This window comes from Chelonia mydas, chromosome 14 (assembly GCF_015237465.2).
Source record: "Chelonia mydas isolate rCheMyd1 chromosome 14, rCheMyd1.pri.v2, whole genome shotgun sequence".
NCBI classification, from domain to species: Eukaryota; Metazoa; Chordata; order Testudines; family Cheloniidae; genus Chelonia; species Chelonia mydas.
In genome coordinates this window covers 17,547,034-17,565,256 of record NC_051254.2, presented here as the reverse complement: position 1 = coordinate 17,565,256, position 18,223 = coordinate 17,547,034, and the positions used below count along the sequence as shown (strand labels likewise).

The window sequence follows — 18,223 nt, the reverse complement described above, 5'->3', positions numbered from 1 at the left end:
TGCCATTTTGGCTGTGGTGAGCTTTTTATTTGTAACTTCCAAGCTCTACTGCTGCAACATGTTGTACATAGAAATAATTGACAGCCCTGGAAAAGCTATAGAGGGTTCAAAATGTGACATTCCACCTTTTGAGCAACACAGGACAGGATGATTGGAAGTAGATCATCCCAGTTCTCCTTACACGTCTACTTGCAACTCACTTACTACTGCCAAATTCCATGTTCATGTTCTAATCCTCAGAGATCTCGATAGGTTTGGCTCAGACCACTTTCGAATCTGCTTCTGTCTCAGCAGCTATAATCTATGTTCATTTGGAATAACAGAAATTGTCAACTAAAAGGGCAAGAATCATGAGATCAGGAGATAATATATTTGTAGTGGTTGCATGGCTTTGGAGCCCTGTTCCCCAAGAGATTGGATTGACCTAACATTTCACCTCCTTCAGAGTATAAGCAAGATTCTGCTCTTCACAATTTTCCCACAGTAATAATAAAAATATTGTATCCCTTCCCTCCAGCTTCAGGGAAGGGAACAAAAGATTAATATTGATCAAACTGTATGTTGCACCTGTGTAATTCTGTAAAATGTTCAAATGCTAAGATAATGAAGATAGGATGGATGGATGGATGTGCATATAAACGAAAGGATTTAAAGTCTAGAGAAAATTAACATAAATGTTTCCTTCCCCCCCAGCTTCTAAATCTATGCAAGAAGGCTGGGGCAGTGGTGGGGATGAAGTGAACCTCAGTACTAGTCAGTGGGAAGATGAAGAAGGAGATATGTGGAATAATACTGCTTCACAAGAGAGTAACTCCTCCTGTAATTCATGGGGGAATGCCCCAAAGAAAGGACTTCAAAAGGTAGGACAGTGATAAGGATGGATTGTAGAAATCAGTAGGGTTAGAGTACAGCATTTCTAGCACTGAATGTTACACATGGTTTCTGTATAAGATTAATACTGAGTTTGAATGAAAGTTTGTCTCATCACGAGTGGTGAAAATGAGTGCAGTACTGTAGGAAATGGATTTATATACACTTGTTGCAACTAAAGTAAAAGCAGTCATATTAAATATTAAATGATAGACAACAAAATATTGTTCCCTTGAATACACTTTAGCTAGTCTGACAGGTTTCAGAGTAGCAGCCGTGTTAGTCTGTATTCGCAAAAAGAAAAGGAGTACTTGTGGCACCTTAGAGACTAACACATTTATTTGAGCACAGGCTTTCATGAGCTACAGCTCACTTCATCAGATCCGATGAAGTGAGCTGTAGCTCACGAAAGCTTATGCTCAGATAAATTTGTTAGTCTCTAAGGTGCCACAAGTTACTCCTTTTCTTTTAGCTAATCTGTTGTAGCTGTGTCTAGAATGTCTTAACATGCAGACTATTCCCAAGGGGGGTAGGGTGAGGCAGTGGATGGAAGGCTACAAAAATTTCTTTTACTTTTAGAGTGGTGCCTGATGTTTCTGGTTGTTTTTTGTTTCTCACCAGTTTCATGAACATTTATGTATTATGAAGATCTTTTTAGTGTATTCACAAATAAATCATACTGATGACCTCTTAAATGTTTTTATTTGCAGTGGAAAAATCAAATGTTGGTCTCTTAAGAAATGGTCCAGCTTAATTCATAAGCAAAAAAAGTATCTATTTTGTCTCCTACATCTGAAGGGGGAATATATAATTTTGTGGCCTGAACTGATGTGGGAACAGAGAAAAATTTAACCAAAACGAAACTCAAACAAGAGAACATCCACAGTTACATTAGGAATTTTTATATTACAAGAAGTATAAACCCTCAAATTTTAGGACATGAACCAACCTCTAATTTACAGACTTAGCTTTGCTTATGAGCAGCTTATTCCATAATTGTCAGCTATACTAGATGGACCACTGGTTTGATCCAGTATTACAATTTTTATATTACTGTCCCAACCCTTAACATTTGTTCCTCTGTAATTCAGAGAGTTGCACTTCAGGGTCTTGAAGTGGAGAAGTTGCCCAGAGCTCTACTAAAGATGTCTGTTTCAGTCTTTTCAATGCAACCGATGGATTGAATGGACTTTGACAGATTAAGTTTGCATATTCAGTTTGTTGGGTATTTTGAGGGAACTTTGTACTATGTCAGAATTTCTGAGTGACTTTATTTTGTTTTCCTGCTGATAACTGAAATGAATAATGCTGTTTAGAGAAAGGGTTAGTTATTTGCAGTATCCAGCGTATCAGGCAGATAGCAAGTAGTTCTTTACAACACCTGATCAGGTGAGGTAAAATTTGCTCTGTGCCCTCTGGGGAGAAGAGGAATGTAATTCTATCCTGTTTTGTAGGTTTCATGAATGTGTTATAAATATACATATGAATATAACCTGAAGCAACGTACGGTATTAATAAGGGAAACCTGCCATAGATTGGGCTGCAGCTCATTGCTATAAATATGAAAAATAGATGATTAATGGTCTTTCCAATTTGTTTACCTAGGGCATGAAGACATCTAGTAAGCAAGATGAGGCCTGGATCATGAACCGTCTGATAAAACAGCTCACGGACATGGGCTTCCCAGTAAGTAACATTCATATTCTAGGATTTTCTGTAGCTTGGTTTTTGTAGCTTCTAGTGTATGTGTTTGACCTTTCTGACTGCAGATACAAAAATGTTTCCTAAATGGGAAATCAGTTGTTTTAACTATATTTGGCCATTTACTCTAATATAGTTTGTGAAACCTCAAAAGAGCATGTAAAATACCCTTTGAGTGTAGATACTGACATGCTTAATTTTGATGAAACCTGTAGAACTTTTTATATTTGTAGCTTTTTTTAATCATGGGTTTTACTTTGAACTTATTAATAGTCTTCGTTCTCTTCCCCATTCCCCTATTAAACAAATGAAATAGGGAGTATTATGTGGTTTGGGAGTTTTTTCGTTTGTTTTTTTAAGTTAGGGGTGTGTGGTGGTATTTTTAAAGTTATCCGTTGCATAAGGTTACAAATTCAGTTATAAAAAGAATATAATTTAACTTTATAGAGAAGAATATACGTTTTGCCCAGTGAGACAAGCCAGATCTTTCTGGGAAGATAGATGTCATAATTGGTGAAAGCAAAAAAGTTACGTATAAACATAATCTGATTCAGTTAATACATGTCAGTGTTACCCCAGTATTAAAGAGAATCTTGAAATTTCCCATTTGGTTTGGAGTCTCGTAAATGTGTTCTTGCTTGAAACACAATATAACCAAACCCACATTATTGTTTGCAGAGAGAGCCAGCAGAAGAGGCCTTGAAGAGCAACAATATGAATCTCGATCAGGCCATGAGTAAGTGTCTTTCTAACCAACACCTTTCGTAAAAGGTACTTCAGTAAATGGATACATGATTATAAAGTTTGATCTATTCCAGTTAAATTAGCTTCTGTGTTCCTAAAGAGTATTTCAAGAAAACACATACAGTTTTGTGACTATTTTCTATGCCAAACCCCAGAGTGTAATTTGTAGTGCTTTCAAAGATAGCGTATTTTAGTTTTCTACTGTAAAATTAATATTAATTGTAATAAGTGTATAACTGACACTAGTGTTGTCGTTTTGGTTTTAGAAGTTTTTGCAGACTCACTTTACCCTTGCATCACCAGCCCTTTTCTTGCTTCCACTCTTCCCTTCTATGCAGGTACTCTGCTGGAAAAGAAGGTGGAAATGGACAAGCGTGGAATGGGAGTGACCGACTATAATGGAATGGTCACCAAACCCCTTGGCTGCCGCCCACCATCAATCTCCAAAGAGTCTTCCATGGACCGCCCCACCTTCCTTGACAAGGTAAGTTCAAAAGTATGAGTGTAATTTATAAATCAGTAGTGACAGTGCAGGGTGGGGGAAGAGCTGCTGATTTCTGCTGACTGTTGTAGTAATCTGGAGAGCACTACAAACAAAATGAAGAAAAGAGGTATAGATGTGTCTGTCTTCTCCATCTTTTTTTTTTCCTTTTGTAAATTCTGCAAAGGTGAGAGGAGCCCACTTAGTACTAACGGCCTGCCCCTCATTCAAGGGAAGGGCCACAAGAACTGAGGAATAATTAATTTCATGGTATGGGAAGAAAAAACTAAACAAAAAACAAACAAACCAGGAACAGTAGTGCAGGTTATAGATATAAAATGAGGGCACTGGATGTCAATACCAAGCAGTCCCCCAGTCAGCCCTCACTGCTCTGTGACGCAGTCCAAGGAGTTAGTGGATGCCACTCGGAGGTGTGCTCAGATATGTGAGACAAGTAGGGACTGAAAATAGTGTTCTCAGTCACAGAGAACCTCCCTGTCAAGCTTTCTTCTCCTAACTTCAGGTATGGCCATCTTGGCCAGTGCCAGGAGGAGGAGGTCTAGACAAGGTTTTCATGTCTTTGTGAGACCATGGACACAAAAGGCTGTAGGAAAAGGGAGTGAGAACTTCAGCACGAAGTTCTGAGGAGCCAGAAGTGGGGAGGCAACCTGGTGCACTGGAGCAGAGATAGGTGTGTGCCAGGGTCTCCCTCCTACTGCAGAAGGTACAGGTGGCAGGAACTTCGTGAACTGCACCTACCACACACCTATGTGCTTGGCTCTGTGGAGCAGCCACCAACTTGTGGAAAGGGACAAATTGACTATACTGTAGGTTGAAATGCTTTCTTCAGTTACAGAAGAGGTACAACAAAAGCATTGGCACTGTTAACCTCCCCGCAGTGACCCACCAATGTATCTCAATACCCCTCTATAGGAATTTTTAGGAGAGAAAAGGATGGTTGAGATTCTGAGATTCCTCTCCCATTTTTTCTTGAATAATGTTGAAAATCAGTACCCGCTAGGAACTGCATTGAAACCAGTTCATTTTATGTAGGCTACTCACCTAATGATAATAACTTTGTTGTCTATCAATTTGGGCTAGCTTAAAACTAGTGCTTTACACATGAAAGGGTGTGTCTATTACCAGTCCCCTGAAGCATTCAGTTTCCCTCCTCTGTATATTAAACTCTTTCCTACAGTGGTCATCATTAAAATGCAGTTACCCCACAGCTTTTTTTTGAGATGCCACAATTCTTTTCCTACATTTTAAATAGAACATAAATTCAGTATCTCAGATACTGAGCTATAATTGCTAAATATTAATTTTTTAGTGACCACCATTGTAGATAATTTCTGCTACTTTTACTTTGCACTTTGCAACACAAACATTTAGCTGAAGTTTCTATTCAGTGTAACAGGGTCAGGCCAGATGGCTACAGGAGAGTAATAGAAGACAGATATATTAGCCCCAGGTTAAGTAGGTCCCTTTTCCCTGGGTAAGGTAACAGGGAAGGTTCCAGAACAATCAGGAACCTTCTGGAGACCATTAAGACAGGCTGATTAGAACACCTGCTGCCAATCAAGAAGCTGCTAGAATCAATTAAGGCAGGCTAATCAGGGCACAGGGGTTTAAAAAAGAGCTCACTTCAGTTTGTGGTGCGCATGTGAGGAATTGGGAGCAAGAGGCACTAGAAGCCGAGAGTGAGAATATAGACTGTTGGAGAACTGAGGAGTACAAGCATTATCAGACACCAGGAGGAAGATCGTTTGGTGAGAATAAAGAAGGTGTTGGGAGGAGGCTATGGGGAAGTAGCCCATTGAGTTGTAGCTGTCGCACAGCTGTTCCAGGAGGCACTCTAGACAGCTGTATTCCACAGGGCTCTGGGCTGGAACCCGGAGTAGAGGGCGGGCCCGGGTTCCCCCCAAACCTCCCAGCTCCTGGTCAGACACAGGAGGAGTTGACCAGGACTGTGGGTTTACAAAAACAGCCAAACTGAGTGCTGCCGTGAAGCTCCAAGGCGAGCAAATCCGCCAATAGCTATCCACCCAGGTAGAGGAGGCACTTTGTCACATCAGGAACAAGGAAAAGTATAAAACAAGTTACTATATTTAAACAGAGACACACCTTACATTAATACTGCTAAAAATTATTACTATTACTAAAATCAATCTAGTCTCATTGCAGTTTTCCTCCAAGTGAATGTGTTAACAAAACACTTCCCTGCTTCTGGGGAATCAGCTTTATTCTCCCAAAGCCCACTGTTGTAATAGCATCTATTCTACCATCCTTCCTTAGACCAGGCTAAATTGATAATTTTTTCTGTCTCCCATGGCTCATCTTTCTTACTATCCTCTTCCCTTTGCTTTAAAATTCATCACTCATTCTTAACTATTATCAGTCAGTTTGTGGGATGCCTTAATGAACATGGTAAGTGAAAGATTCTTTCCATACTCAAGTGTACAAAATGTGTGCATATGTGTCAGTTAACCTTTTCTTTTCTAGGATAACACATTGAGCAGTTATATCATTACTAGAGAGAGAGAGGCAGGCACGTTATGCAGCATATTGTACATAATATAGAAATATATGTTAAGCATAACTGTTTAATATTAAGTACTAAATTAATCAGTATTTATACAGCAAGTAAAATCCCTATCTGTCAGGGTATGCATAGTCTGTCACAATGACTTTTTTTCTTTCAACAACAACATTCCACATGATCCTAAATAGATATTTACTTGTTAATATTAGATAGGGATTTGATCATCTTGCTAGTAAATAAAAAAAATCTCTTCTCTAAAGTGGAGAAAATAGTATTTTTTTAAATATATCATTCTCATACTTCAGTTTCATGCAACTAGAGTAACTCACCTTCTCAATGATTTTTTTGCCTTTTGAGTGGTGGTATTTCAGTACAAGAATTCATCAACTGGCACTGCCTTAGTCCCTAGTCCCTTCTAGCCAGCTCAGCTTTGTCCTTGGTCAGTGAACAAGCTCACTGCCTTAGCTGCATCAAGATCTTCAGTCCACCACTGCTCCAGCCCTCCTTTAGCCCACTGTTTCAACAAATCACCAGGTATCCTTTTATTTGATTTTTCTGAGTCTCCAGTAAGTTATTAAATATTTCTATGTTTCTGCGTGCCAGCTGTTTTTGGATGATCTGAGCTATGTGCCCCACAGCTCTCTTCTGAGTTAAGCCAAATGCCCTTTCTGCTACTCCCACTCTGAAGATTTTGTTCAACACTTATTTGTTCAGATTCTTTTTCTGCCCTATGAATTGTGGTGAGGGACTTCCAGCTCCTCAGTACTCCGCATTGGGGTCTGCTTCTGGATGTGCTGCACTCCTTACTTGCTTTGGGATAGCTGTAGTTTGTGGAGCAAAACACTTATTTGCCTTGAAGCTTTTGTTTGACTTGCTTTCTCAACATGACACTTATTTTTTATTCTGTTTTGCACTGAGTCAAGCTTTGGCACTCAGTGCTTTCTGAATTGTATTATTTTTCAGGATGTCATCTTGTCTTTTAAAAGGAAGAAGTCCAGTGGCTTCAAGAGCTACAGATGCAGCCTAATAGTGCCCCTCACACAGGATTGCAACCATATTATCTTGTACCTGAGAGTCAAGTATGCTCTGCTCAGATGTAAGATTTGCTTGAAGTTGTAACCTGGATGTCCAGTGGAGCCATCAGTTTGGGAGGGGAGCTCCTGAAGATCCTATGGGCACGCTGAGAGAAACCGTCAGTCAGCCCAGTATACTTCAGAGGATCTTGTCTTGAAGCAAAGGTCTAATCTGAGTTCCATTGCTGACAAGTAGGACTCAATGTTACCACCACTCATAACTTCACAGACAGTATTCATTCAAACTTAAAGGATCTACTTGGTTGTCTGAAGGTGATCTGCACTGACCACCTCATAGTTAAAGTCTCTAGAGCATATTAAGGCTTGGTTTATTAGCAAACCAAATAGATACTATTGAATACCAGATCACTGAAAGAGGTGATGCTTCCACTAAAATGCCAAAGGTAGAAGATGCTGAGAGGGGCAATATCCATCAGATTCCACCACCACCAAATTGCTTGTTCCAGGCAGCTAAAGATCCCCCTCTCCATGTGTGTGTGACATTTAGCAATTTGAAACTAAGTTGCATCAGTGTATTGTGTGTTATTGAATTGCTCCATGTAGCTTTGTGGCTGAGGTTGTCTTGAAGGGATCAGGACCATCTTTGATGCCCAACACCAAATTTGTCCAGAGCCAGAAATGCCAAAGGGCCAAGATTGATAGCTGTACCAAGCTCCCTCCCACATTTCTGTACTTTTGTATCCTGTTCTTGATGAGTTGGTGAAGAATAAACTTAGCACGGCTCTCTCCTTATCCCAGCTGGTGGAGAAAAAATGTATCTTACAAAGTGAGTCACAGGCTAAGTCTTCTATTCCCAGTATTAAGAGCTTGATGAACATGGTGTCTCTTGGTAGAGGAAAACCTGCCAAACTCATGACACTGCAACCAAACCTCTGAGATTTGTCACATCATACAATTTGTTACTGCAAAGATGGTTTCCTGACTGGTTTGGCAGCAAATTCAAGCCTGTTAATTGACTTGCCTTCAACATCACCTCTATTGATTTCATGGTAGACTCACTCAATTCTACTCTCTCCTCCTCCTCTCTTGACTCTTTATGCCTTCTTCCACACTGCTCCATTCATACCACTAGCCCCCAGGCCTGGCTCACACCACCCGTATGTTTCTTCCAAACCTGCTGCTGGACCCTGGAGCATCTGGAAGATCACATGGAATTCCTTCCTTACAAATTCTGTCCTTTCTTTCCGTACTATCTTGTTCACTAAACAACAGTTCTTTTTCACCTTTATTGAAGAATCCAGTGCCTAAAAGCTTTGATGCCTATTTGCCACGTTCAACTCCTTCCGCAAACCACTTCCCTCTGCCCAGGCTGTCGCCTAGTACTTGGAGGTGAATATCAGTGAGTTTCTCCATCCTTATCCATGCTCTCTGTCTTCTTGTCCCAGATGTCCCTAATGAGTTGGACAATTTTTGAAAGTTTCTCTCTTTTTAGGAGGACATATTCTGAGCTTTTGTCTGTTTGTATGTAGATGATGATGTTGGTTGGTGGATTTTTTATGATATTTTATTCACTCGCACACACTTCGTTCCCTCATCTATCCATGACGCATCTGATTCGGTGTTTTGTGTATTTTTTTATTTTGAAATCTCTCTCAAGCTCCACAGATAGTATCCTCAGGATAGTAATCACTGCTTCTTTGAATAGATCCCACCTTGCAAGATTTGCACATACCTATCTACTTGCATGGGTTTGTGTGATCTGCTTCTGAAGTGTAATTTCCTTCCAAATAGTCCTACTTTTCAGCTTGTATGTAATATGTATGTAATATTTTTACATCTTTAGCAGGGATTGGGGGGATTGTATTTATTTTGTTTAATTGTTTACTGATGTTTTGTCTTATTTTTTTTAATTGGTTTGTATGAAAAGCTTTGGCTTTCTGTGCAAATCCAGTACTGTTTAAAAGGCCCTTTGGAATCAGGTAGCGGCAGTTAGGTGGCATGTGACTATTGAGGTGTAGGGGAGTCTCGTGAAGCTATCAGTATCTTGCACAGCTAAAAACCTTTGCACAAAGGGATTTCTGTTGTCTCTCATTTGGCATATGAGACTCAAGAAAGAATCCCATGAGAGATTTTCAAATAACTGGAAATAAGTAACTTTGCCTTACTGACCAGCAGTGGCGTGCTCTGCACTATACAACCACAAGAGCATATGGTCCTATCCTAGAAGATTACAATCTTATCAACTCTGATAAAATAGTAAATTCCATATTGGTTTCGTTGTTTTATGGGGAGTCAAATATAAGAAATTGTACTAATGGATAGGAGACATGATGGTTGAACTTGGGAGGAGTGTACACTTTTTTTTTTTTTAACAAGATTATTAGAGATGGACTGAGAGAAGGAAAGTTGGCTGTGACTGGATGGTCCTGAAGTTTAGTAATGGGTTACAAATCTCTAGGTCATTAGTATAAATCCAGCCTACCCTAAATTGGTAGTAAACAAAAGTCCTTAATGTTTATTGACTTAAGTGCCTAAAATGAAATGAGTTTACCTCAATTCCATTTCTAGAGAATAAATATCCCACGTCACAAACGGCATACTTATTGGAAAACTTAGAAGCCGCAACTAAAGACCAAATTAACATGGACACTGAACTACACTTGCCATTTGATTGTTCTGGTTCAGGGTTGAGGCATACTATTGAAGTTCGGGGGGAGGTGGCATTGCAGCTAATCAGAACACATCTGTTCTGGAAATTGAAAATTTTGATTTCCATAGTAGTCAGTCTAGCACTTTCACCAGCATTGCAATCAATGTACATTTTTTTTAAATGGGGATAAGAGGGAGAGGGGAAATGTGGCAGTAGATATTTCTGCTTTTGGCAATATTTAGTGGTTACGTCCATTACTCTCTCAGCCAACACTGTTATTTGTGTAGAAAACAATGGCACCTGGAAGAAAGAACACAGAAGTCACTGGGAATTATCTCCACTTTAAAGAGTCAAAAAAAAAATTAACACATGTCCATGACCTAGGCATGAGAAATCTTTGAACCTGTTACTGTCATGCAAGCTGCAGTTGTTTGTGGAGTATGACTGATGTCCAGTAGAATGTAAAACATCTTGAGCTGAAAGGCCTTGGGGATATCATTAGAAAATGTCAGCATCCCCCTCAGGATATTCAAACACCAAATCAAGTGTCACTTTGACTGATGATAAACTTTTCCTTTGCACAAAGGACTGCTGTTGAAAATTCATATTTACAGGGTAACTTAGAACATAAAGTTTCCTGAGAATTCCCACAGTTAGGTGCTTTATTTGATATGCTCCTCTTTCAGCTATCTTTTGTGATGCTAGAGAGCAGCAAAAGACTTCTTTTTTTACTTCTAAAAACTTGTCTCATGTGTCTTGGGACTCAGCACTTTAATCACTTACCAGGGAGAGTACATACTTAGGATATAAGTAGTTTTTAAATGTCTTTTTTGTGTTCGCATATAGAGAGAGAGAGAGAGAGAGAGAATAGCAGAATTTAATTATGAATATTAGTAAGTCAGTGCTACACAAAAATTAAAACAAGGTTACAAGTCTTATCATCCAGTTGAAACTGGAGTGGGAAAGAAGATTAATGCAAACATGCTTTCTGAACAGCTGAGTTGGGATTTGGAACTGAACCCAGACTAGGGATCACATGGCATTCTGCTAAAGAACCTGTAAAGTGAGCTCATCTGGTCTTTCCTTAGTTCTAGCTTTACAAAGTGCACGTCACAAGTGGGTGCTGTGTTTCTCTGACAGTGTAGCAAACAAACTGCAGGGAGAAAGATTTCTGAAATTTGCTGTTGCACTACTCTTTCCACTGTTTAATGTCCTGGTGCCAAGAGAGGAGAGAATAGAGTGAGTTGTGAAAGCAGTTGTATGGCAGTCGTCTGATTCATGAGGTTGAAGTTGCCTGCAAGGCCATGGAATTTGTTTTACCATGTTCATACTAGATTTTAAACTTAACATAAGCACCAATTCCTGATTATTCTGGATGGGAAATGAGAATAGTCATGCATCTGTACATTTGCAATGTGCAAAAAGTAAAAAAGAACAGTACCTTAATCCTGTTTCTCTTTTTCTTCTTTCTTCCATCCCATACTTTCCATTCCCTATTACTCATGCCTTTTTTTTTTTTTTTTTTTAATATTTTGATTTTTTTATTCATCCATGCCCGTTTATATTCCCATGGGAAACTGTTTGGTGCTCTGTCTGCTTGTGGACACGGCACACAGCTCACCCTTTCTTTCTCCAATCAGGATGGCGGCCTAGTGGAAGAGCCCACTACTTCACCATTTTTGCCTTCACCAAGCCTGAAGCTCCCCCTTTCAAACAGTGCACTCCCTAATCAGACCCTGGGCGGGATTGCCTCAGGGCTGGGCATGCAAAACTTGAATTCTTCTAGACAGGTAAGGCTGTTGGGAGAGATCACAATTTGAATTTCGGCTCTCTTGAACTCACTACTAGAGGAATTTCTCATCCCTTTTTCAGTTTAAACCACTATTTCCAAATATGAACAAATTTTGTTCATATGAAATGTCATTGTAAACATTTCACTTTAACAGCCATTATTTAACTGTAGTTGCTGTAACCTGAAACTTACATGCGTCCATTGAGAGGAGAATGCAGCACTACAGATTTATAATACTGGACATTGTATTTTGAAGTACAAGGAACTTAAAATATATAGGGTATATTTGACTAAACCATAAATAACTGATGTAATGTTTCTGTATTTTTAAGGCATTGCTGATTGCCAGAATAGTTGTTTAAAACAGAAATTTTCTTCTAATTAGCCTTCACTGGCTTGATTATTCAGTGATGATACAACCTTGTGATGAGGCTGGAGTTATATCAAGTTTTTCTACCATAATTGCTGCGATAAGACTGTTAGCTTTTGCATGTGGGGGGAAAGATCTTGCATATCTCTTTAGTGAGCATGTCTAGCAGACTAAAGGGTGGGAATCATTTCTTATCTGCCTTTTTGTTAGAGGATTTGAGGGACTGAAAATGAAAGGAAGGGAAAGGAAAGTAAGTGGAGTGAACATTTATAACTATGAATGTTTGTGAGTTCATAAATTATGGCTGATCATGAAAAGAGAGAAGAATACAGAAAAATCTTGTAGCATTCTGTTGTGGCATTGACTATAAAAAGGTAGCTTGAGCATGGTGGAGTATGCTTAACCACTTTTCTGCTTTTCTGACAGCAGTAGCTCTCCAGCATTTACAACCCGTTAGGCACACTATTGGGAACAGTGACTACACTAATATCAGATACATTACCAGTAGCCAGGGCTTTGGAGCAGAGCCTGGAGCTGGAGCGCAGAGCAGCTCCGGAGCAGTGGAGCTGCAGGTTTTTGCCTGGAGTTGGAGCAGAGCCGGAGCACAGCTTCAAAGCCCTGCCAGTAGCTTTGTAAAACAGAAGTGTATTGGGGCTACATGGACACTATTTAGATAATTCAATCATGTGTGGTGATAGGATTTTAGTGATTTTATTCTTTGCCCCTTCTCATGGACACAGAAATGTGTTTGGCAGATGATTTTATTATTCGTTCCTTGGATGACATCCTAGAGTCATACAGACTTATTTTGGAAAATATTCAACCTTCTGGTGCCACTCAAAGAACTGTACAAAATTTTAGCAGGCTTGGAATGTCAGTCTTGGATTTATAGCTATTACTTACGTGCCTGATTCTAAACCACATCTTCAGTAAAACTTGCCACAAAATAGATATAAGCCTGTATGTGATCATTTCATTGTCTATGCTTATCATGATCTTTGAGAATAAAAGGCAGCACAAGCATGTCACTGTCATGGAGTCTGTGGAATGTTGCATCTAAATAAGATCATCTTCTTTGTCATATTGTAGATACCGAGTGGCAATCTGGGTATGTTTGGCAATAGCGGAGCAGCACAAGCCAGGACCATGCAACAGCCGCAGCAACCGCCAGTGCAACCTCTTAACTCATCCCAGCCTAGTCTTCGTGCTCAAGTGCCTCAGTTTCTATCCCCTCAGGTTAGACTGAATTGCATAGCACAGAAAACTGTCACATCTTTGTTTCATGGCGACTGTATACTGAGTAAGAACATTTTCAATATGAAAAAAACTCTAAATAATGAAGTAACATGACCAGATGATTTGGACCAGCATTGATAACAGAAACACCATTAAAAAACTCTTTATTTTCTTTGTTTCTGCATCCATCAGAAAAGCAGATTTGATTGTGGTTATTGTTGTTTATATTTGATATAGTGCTTCTAAAACTGGTGACAACTCATCTAATTGCAAATTTATTTTGTGTATGATTTGTGGCTCTTACTGGCTATTTACATAGTGGGCAGTTTTAACAGTGAACATACTGTGCTTAAATCTGATATGCTGTATTCTCTGTTCCCCAGGTTCAAGCACAGCTTTTGCAGTTTGCAGCAAAAAACATTGGTCTCAACCCTGCACTATTAACCTCGCCAATTAATCCTCAGCATATGACGATGTTGAACCAGCTCTATCAGCTGCAGCTGGTGAGTTAAAAGGCGCACAGCAGATGAGATGTAAATCAGACTTGAAGACATTTTTTCAGATTTACACATCACATTTAAAATAAGAGAAGTGCCAGCTTAGTTTTAAAAATGGAAAGTACAATGCTACTGTTTTGTTTTTTTTAAAGATAGTTATTCCTTTGAAATTTATGTATTCTTCAAGAAGTAAAAGCATGTTTTGTTTTTCCTAATGCTCCTTAATTGTTACAGTGACTAATTTTCTGTATTGTCATTTAATACTAAGGACACTTGTCCTTTTCATTCTTGTAGCTGTAATTAGCAAGTCAGTTGTCTCCATTTTTGATGTGTGTACTGTATAGCATGCTCTCAAATAGCACTAGTAATATGTGGCTTGGTGACGTCTTATTTACAAATATTGTTTGGGAGCTATAGATTTTTCTGTAGCCATAGAGTTTTGTTTGTTTGTTGTAAGGACTAAAACTGCTGATTTATTTTTAAAAATTTCTTCTATTAACACTTTACTTTTACTCACTTACTGAAGTCCTCCCTGGTTAGAATCTTTGCTACCACTATTAATCTCTGACTGCCTTTCTCAATTTTAAGGAGGACAATTAGATTCACACTCTTTAATAACTGAGCAGGATAGTGCTTGAAAAAACAGCCCTGAAACTCAAAACTTCTTATTCCTCAACTAGTCCCTCTGAAATCAATGGTACAACTTTTGGAGTAAAGTACTATTTGATGTAAGGATGTCAGAACCTGGTCCTGTATGACTTCATTTTATTTGTTTTAATCTGACCAAATGCCAGAATTCTACCAGTCTGTTTGTACAGCACTGAAAAACATTAATTCACATTATTGTTTGGATAAATAGTTTTCATAATTTCCCTTAACTTTTTCATTTCTAGTTTTATGAATCATGCAGAGAAACTCTCATTCCCATCTTTAAGTGAAAAATAATTGCTGAGAGTCCTACTCATTATCAACAATTAAGTTTTATTAGCTGAATTGCGTTTTAAAAAAATCAATATACTTAAAGCAAAAATATATTTATCCTTTCAAAAGTTCTTTTTAACCAGAAAATGTACTTTTGCTGCAGTAACCTTCTTCAGGAAGCAAGCATATTTCAGTTTGCATTTTTAGAATCATAGAAATGTAGAAATGGAAGGGACCTCAAGAGGTCATGTAGTCCAGCCTCTGCACTGAGGCAGGACCAAGTAAACCTAGACCATCCCTCACAGGTGTTAGTGTAACCTAGTCTTAAAAACCTCCAGCAATGAGTATTTCATAGCCTCCCTTGGAAGCATATTCCAGTACCTAACTGTCTTTATAGTTAGTTTTTTCCTAATCCTAAATCTCCTTTGCTGCAGATTAAGTCCATTTGTTGTCCTACCTATAGTTGACATGGAGAACAATTGGTCACCATCTTTTCTATAACAGCCCTTATCATATTTAATGTTTATTATCAGGTCCCCCTTCAGTCGTCTTTTCTCAAGAAGTAAACCTGTTCAGTTTATTTAGCCTTTCCTCATAGGTCATGTTTTCAAAACCTTTTCTCATTTTTGTTGTTTTCATCCGGACTCTCTCCAATTTGTCCACGCCTTTCGGAAAGTGTGATGCCCATAACTGGATACAGGACTCTAGCTGAGGCCTTTCCAGTGCCAAGTAGAGCAGGGCAATTACTTCTTATGTCTTAAATATGACACTCCTCTTAATATAGTTATACATTATAATATATTGCTATACGTTAAGCAAGTAAGGCTCACAACCCCCATCCCCAAGAAATAAGTATTTTTGTCCCCATTTTACCAAACGGGAAACTAAGGCATGGAGATGTTGTGTGCCAAAACAGTGATAGGAAGAGAACTCAGGAGGCCCCAATCTCATGCGTAGATCTCTAGATAGATCATAACATTGCATTAGTTCATCATAATGGGGCTCTGACACAGTGAAGAATGTTACGATATAAGTGTCATAAGGCCACTATGTTGTCCCACACAGGAGATCAAACACTAAGAGTGGCAGGAACATAACTGTGCCGCTCGCATCCACACAAGGATGGGGCTGGTCTCGTTGTCCTCTCTAATCTCAGGTTCATCATTTAATGGCAGATTATCTGTGGGATTTACTGATGCCACTTGGGGTCAAGTGGAGCCCAAGAATGACATTAGACTTTTTTCTTTTTTTTTGTAACTGCATCATGTTGACTCATTTTGAAGCTGTGATCCACTGTAACCCCCCAGACCCTTTTCTGCAGAATTACTGCCACGGCCAGTTATCCCCATTTTGTAGTTGTGCCTTAGGAAGGAAAAATCAAAGTGTAGTACTTTGTACTTGTCTTTATTGAATTCCACCTTGTTGATTTCATATTTATTCTCTAATTTGTCACAGTCATTAGGATTAGAATTCAAATTCTTCAAAATGCTTGCAATCCCTCCCATCTTGGTGACATCCTCAAATTTAATAAGCAGACTCTTCATTAATGAGAATATTGAATAGTACAAGACCCAGGACAGACCCCTAGAGGATCCCACTAGATACATCCTCCGAATTTGGCAACGAACCATTGATAACTGCTCTTTGAGTATGGTCTTTCAACCAGTTTTGCACCCATCTTATCGTAATTTCACGTAGACCACATTTCCATTGTGGGACTGTGTGAAAAGCCTTACTAAAATCAAAGTATCATGGTTACAGCTCCCTCTCCCCCACCCACTAGGCTAGTAACCCTATCAAAGAAGGAAATTACGTTGATTTGGCATAATTTGTTCTTGGCAAATCCGTGTTGGGTATTACTTATCTCCCTGTTATTTTCTAGCTGCTTACAAATTGATTATTTAATAACTTGTTCCAGTATCTTTCCAGAGTATCTATCGAAGTTAGGCTGACAGGTCTATAGTTCCCCAGTAGTCTTTGTTCCCCTTTTTAAAGATAGGTCCTACTTTTGCCATTCTCCAGTCTTGTGGAACCTCACCCGTCCTTCATGAGTTCTCCTAGATAATCTACCACGTCTGTCTCACAATTCTGTGAGATTGTTTCGCTGGGTCCTTAAGTACCCTTGGATCAATTTCATCAGGCCCTGCCAACTTGAGTGCATCTAACTTATCTACATAGATTTTATCCTGTTATTTCCATATTTTGGCTTGTGTTCCTTCCCTTTGTTAATATTAATTGTATTAAGTATCTTGTCGTAATTTACCTTTTTAACAAAATAGGCATTAAACACCTCACCCTTCTTGATGTCAGCCATTATTAGCTCTCCTTCCCCGCTAAGTACAGGACCAACACTTTCCTTATATTTTGTAACTTACAAACACACTATAAACAAGTATGTTAGGTTTTTTTTAATGTATGACTTTTGACCTTCCTTGTTTCTTACTTGTAGGCGTACCAACGTTTACAAATCCAGCAGCAGATGTTACAGGCTCAGCGTAATGTTTCCGGACCTATGAGACAACAGGAGCAGCAAGTAAGTTTAACCTGCCAACTTGATTTCAACATTAGATTCTGGTTTCAGCTGCCTATAAAGATTCTAGTTCATTACTCGAAATCAGTTAGAGTAGCATTAAGTAAACCAAACTGTATTGCATGGATTTATATTGAAAGAGAAGAGTACCAGTGTTACTGAATGCAGTTCTACTTTCCTCACTTTTGAAAGAATGTTGTTGAACTCTTAATTCAGTTAATTCTTTGTTTCAAAGGGCTGGATGTTGTGTTGATTCAATTTAGAAACTGGGGCAGCATGGCTTGTGCACCTTTGTACTATCTAGCTTTTGTTGATTGTTTTTTGTTTTAATCTTTTGTTGACAGGTTGCACGTACAATCAATAACATGCAGCAGCAGATCCAGCAGCACCAGCGCCAGCTGGCCCAGGCCCTGCTTATGAAGCAGCAGCCTCCCCCTCCACATCTATCTTTGCACCCCTCTGCAGGCAAATCAGCCATGGATAGCTTTTCACCCCATCCCCAGGCTCCCGGCCTACCTGACCTGCAGACCAAAGAGCAACAGTCTTCTCCGAACACCTTTGCTCCTTACCCTCTTGGTAAGTGTTCTTTCATTTAAGCTTCCACTTACAAAAGAGAGGAGATAGAAGTTGAAATAATTAAACATATAAACACTGAGCACCTATCCTTTGCTCTAGGTCAGTGGTTTTCAACCTTTTTTCATTTGTGGAAGCCTAAAAAATTTTGAATGGAGGTGTGGACCTCTTTGGAAATCTTAGACATTGTCTGCGGACCCCCCAGGGGTCCATGGACCACAGGTTGAAAACCACTGCTCTAGGTGCATTATAGTGCTAAAAATATAAAATACAAGAGAATCT

The 18,223-nt window shown here is 39.1% G+C and overlaps 1 protein-coding gene across 31 annotated transcripts in view; it reads left to right on the top strand.

Annotated features, from left to right (window-relative positions):
• TNRC6C (trinucleotide repeat containing adaptor 6C) overlaps nucleotides 1-18,223 on the top strand; it is a 314,076-nt gene that overhangs the window by 273,623 nt on the left and 22,230 nt on the right. For 12 of the 31 annotated variants that reach the window (XM_043527807.1, XM_043527809.1, XM_043527811.1 and 9 more), the window contains 8 exons: nucleotides 694-860; nucleotides 2,476-2,556; nucleotides 3,250-3,307; nucleotides 3,654-3,799; nucleotides 13,274-13,420; nucleotides 13,804-13,923; nucleotides 17,288-17,371; nucleotides 17,713-17,944. In XM_043527807.1, the coding sequence (XP_043383742.1) occupies nucleotides 694-860; nucleotides 2,476-2,556; nucleotides 3,250-3,307; nucleotides 3,654-3,799; nucleotides 13,274-13,420; nucleotides 13,804-13,923; nucleotides 17,288-17,371; nucleotides 17,713-17,944 (1,035 nt within the window). Of the gene's footprint in view, nucleotides 1-693; nucleotides 861-2,475; nucleotides 2,557-3,249; nucleotides 3,308-3,653; nucleotides 3,800-11,638; nucleotides 11,813-13,273; nucleotides 13,421-13,803; nucleotides 13,924-17,287; nucleotides 17,372-17,712; nucleotides 17,945-18,223 lie in introns of all 31 variants that reach the window. The other 19 variants (XR_006285663.1, XM_043527794.1, XM_043527804.1 and 16 more) reach the window with 2 other exon arrangements.